This window comes from Trypanosoma theileri (assembly GCF_002087225.1).
Source record: "Trypanosoma theileri isolate Edinburgh chromosome Unknown TM35_Tth_44_V1, whole genome shotgun sequence".
Lineage (NCBI taxonomy): Eukaryota > Euglenozoa > Kinetoplastea > Trypanosomatida > Trypanosomatidae > Trypanosoma > Trypanosoma theileri.
The window spans coordinates 165,147-169,046 of NW_021639886.1; the positions used below are offsets into that span (position 1 = coordinate 165,147).

General features: G+C 40.1%; 2 protein-coding genes across 2 annotated transcripts; both read left to right on the forward strand.

Moving 5' to 3' along the window:
* Nucleotides 1-577: 577 nt before the first annotated feature.
* On the forward strand, nt 578-2,827 carry TM35_000441650 (uncharacterized protein; the record flags this gene model as incomplete). The annotated part of the gene is made up of 1 exon (XM_029030174.1): nt 578-2,827. One exon carries the CDS (start codon nt 578-580, stop codon nt 2,825-2,827), a length of 2,250 nt encoding a protein of 749 aa, XP_028878575.1.
* Nucleotides 2,828-3,072: 245 nt separating this feature from the next.
* Nucleotides 3,073-3,900, forward strand: TM35_000441660 (uncharacterized protein; the record flags this gene model as incomplete). The annotated part of the gene is made up of 1 exon (XM_029030175.1): nt 3,073-3,900. A coding segment is annotated over one exon (828 nt), but the record flags the coding sequence as incomplete, so codon positions are not given.

A 3,900-nucleotide genomic window follows, 5' to 3' on the forward strand; every position in this document is an offset into this window, starting at 1 on the left:
TTTTTTTTTTTCTTCCTTGAAGGGTTATGTATTTTTCCTCCCTGCTTGTTTTCTTGCTTTTGATGTGAACAGTTTCTCTGTTGTACCTAGACGGCGGTATGTTGGCATGGGGAAATTGTCTTACCATTGTAGAAGAAATATCTTTTCTTGTACTTCCCACATTAACTACCATTGACTTTGAAGTGTAGTAGTGTGAACTAAATCAAAGAGTGTATTGTCTTTAACTATTACTGGTATAAACCTATGTGCATTCCCATAGTTTTCCATTATTTTTGTATTATCAGCAATGACAAATTTCCCTCACTATATATATATATATATATTCTTTTCATGTGCCATAACTTTTCTAGATAGAGAAAAACAACTCTATAATATCGAGAGAGAGAGAGAGAGAGTGTGTGTGTGTGTGTGTTAAATGTATATATGAACACATACATGTATCATTTTTACCTAAGTATCTACTGCTTTCTTTTCGTTCTCATCTTTTCTGGTAGTAGGGGAGGGGAATCTTTTAGTATATAGCTTTAAAGGAAAGCTAGTGCACTCACTTGTTATTTTAAAATCCCTTGTATATGTAATGACCCGTCAACTCTGTGTTTTGGATGTTTCTTGGAAGAAAATAGACAAAGAGGCTTACCTGGATGCATGGCAACAGTTGGTAAAGGAGGCCATTGGGTGTGCCTTTATTGGCTTGGACTTGGAATGGACATCCATGTCTAAGCCTTGTGTAGAGGAGAAGGAGGAAGAAGGTGAAGAAGAGGAGGAGGAAGAAGAAGAAAAGAATACTCCTGGTATCAACAGGGTCACTGCATGTGTTGGGAGAAAAAGGACACCTACTGTGAAGTCTGCACACTATGTGGGACCTGTGGCAGTGGTGCAGCTTAGTACGTTAAGCGTTACCTTTGTTATAAAGCTCTGTGATGTAGTTCGTATAGCTGAAGGTGGTAATTGTAGTTCTCCACATGGAGAGGCTGCTGGTTCTCCAATCTTGAATCTTGTTAAGGACAACTTGTGTGCTCTCTTAGCAGATGAACGTATTACAAAAGTGGGAGTTGGTGTCTTTGGTGACCAAGAGAAACTACAACGTGACTATACTGGATTCTATATTTCACCTTGTGTAGATCTTATCGTCTTGTCTCATCGTCTCTTCTTCTCCCATGCAGATGTGAAGCGACTGCGGGGTTTAAAAGATATCGCTGAACGTTTTTCTGGTACCATTCTTGAGAAAGATCCCCTTGTAATACGCAGTGACTGGGGTGGAAATCTGGGTCCCCTCTCTCCACTTCAGATTCAATACGCTGCTAGGGACGCAGAAGCATCATTTGATACCTGTCTTGGTATTTTAAGAGAATCACGCGTTATAGAGAGTGATGAGACACTACAAACTGCCTGTACTCTACAGGAATCCCCAAACTCAGTAGTTTCTATTTTACAGGCTCTGGCTGGTGTAAAACGAACCTCGGAAAAGGGACGTCAGAAGAATTGTGAAGAAAACCAAAATGAACGTAATGTATGGTGGTGTAAGGGGCGTTCCAAACCTTACTATCACAATATTTTTCTCTACGATGCCGATATGAATCTTGTCTTTACTGTTGATAAGTCCAAGGCAGAGTGGTATGTGTACAAGAAAGGTTTGGCAAAGGTGACAGAATGGCGGGATGGGGATAACAGTGATACGTCAAGTTCACAGAAGGAGATAGCCGCTATTCAGCTTGTTTTTAGTCCAGATTTTTCAAAGTACAATGACGCTCATATTCGTCGTAATTTGGACTACTTCCGTCAACCCAAAGAGAATCAATGTGTTGTCTGTGGTAATTCGAATGACTTGGTACGATTTGCTGTTGTACCACTAGGTTACAGAAAGTTTCTCCCTAGTGTATACATGAGTCATAACAGCTATGATTTACTACTCTTATGTACTACATGTTTTGCAGTGGTCCGAATAAAATATGATAAAGAGCGACAACGTGTAGCTGAGGATTATGGTGTACCTCTGGGTCACCTAACACCAAAAGAAGTCAAAAAACATCGAGCCATATTGCAGAAGAATAACCAAGAGGAAAAAGAAACTAACATTTCTATAATAAACAGTGATGACAACAAGGTGTTGGCAGATGAAGGGAGAGAGGGTATTTCTTCTTCTCAAAAGAGGTGCATTATGGAAGCATACCTTGATATTGAGGAACATCGTGAAACCCTCCTTAACATATTTAAATATGCCAAAGCCTTACGTGGTTGTTACGATACCTCTACGGATGAAAAAGAAGAAGGAGAGAAGAAAGGAACTACAGAAAATAATGATACATCCATCTCTTTAATGCAAAAAAGGTCTGCAAAGATTCCACCATCCCGTGTAGAACAGCTTGCGTCATATATTCGTTTGCACGCTCCACTATATCCTTTTACAAAGAATACTAAAGAACAAGAAGAATTATTCCTTATTGATGCTGCTTCTCCAGAGTCTGTCAAATACATACTTGAGAGTGGAAAATCACCTCGTGCCGTTTTGACACGTTTTTGGCTTCGTCAACACCCAGAAGTTCGTGATATGTTTTGCAACACGACAAGAAAAGGTGCATCTTTAGAAGATAATCTCTCACTGGAATCACAGGAAGATGAAGGTATGAAGGAAGAGAACCTCTCTGTGGATTGTCACGGATTTCTTGTGGTGCAAGCGGTTTTGCAAAAGTATATGGGACATCCCGATAAGACCCAGGATCACGCTGTAGGTGAGTTTATTTACCGATGGCGTATGTCCTTCGTACGTGGGATGAACCCAAAATACCTGCCGAGTGGCTGGTGTCCGGAAGATGGAATATTGTTGTGATTGTGTTAATGAAATATATGGTTTGTTGCGTTGTTTGCAGCTTTGTAACTATACATATCCTTTTTCTTCTTTCTTTCTTAATGATTGCTTTCTTTTTATATCAGGATGTTTCTACTATCATATTATTCTTAGCTACATACATTTATTACTTTATTATTCTTAAATTATGATGTTTTGTCTTTTCTTCTTCTTCTTCTTCTTTTCCTGTTAGATTGACATTCTACCGTTTGAGTTTTTTGTTTATAATGGCAAAGGAGGAAAGAGTATCTGAAGAAGCACCCCAGGAGGTTCTGCATGGTGGAGAAGTGGTGCGTCATGATGAGGATGGAGATGCCGATGCTGTTGTTGTTGAAGCGTTTCATGATCATTTACCGCCACTGAGTGAAGTAAAGCGATTCACTATTGTTGGGGTAGCCATTTTTGGCTGTATTTGTGCCTCTTTTGCACATTTCTTCAACCTCTTCAGTGGTGAACTTCAGAAGGAGTACAGCCTATCACAGCGGGATCTCTCTACCATCAGTACAGTGGGAACTGTTTTCTGCTTCTTTACTTTGCCCTATGGATTCCTTTATGATTACTTTGGCCCGGTACCTATTTTCTGTATTTCGGCAACTATGTTTCCTCTTGGGGCACTTCTGCTGGCGTTATCTTTTAATGGATTTATTTATGGTACAGTAGCACGCCTCAGCGTCTTTAATGCCATTTTAAACATTGGTACAATCATGTTTGACTTTGGCTGTCAAATGACGTTACTTAGTATCTTTCCTTCCAGTAGAGGTGCTATTGTAGCTATCGGGAAGACGTTTAATGGACTCGGATCTCCAATTGTGGGAACCATTCAACTTGCCTTCTTTGACAATCACCCAGACCATTTTTTCTATTTTCTTATGGTTCTTGTGGTGGTGGTTTCTCTGAGTTGTATGTATTTTCTCCGTCTTCCACCATATCATCTGACCGGATACCAACAATCACACCTCAGCGAGCAAGAGAAGACCAAGCGCCTGGCTACACGAGCACAGTATCTGCGTCAAAAGACACCTGTTCCTAGATTTTTGGTGGGAATATCATTCGTT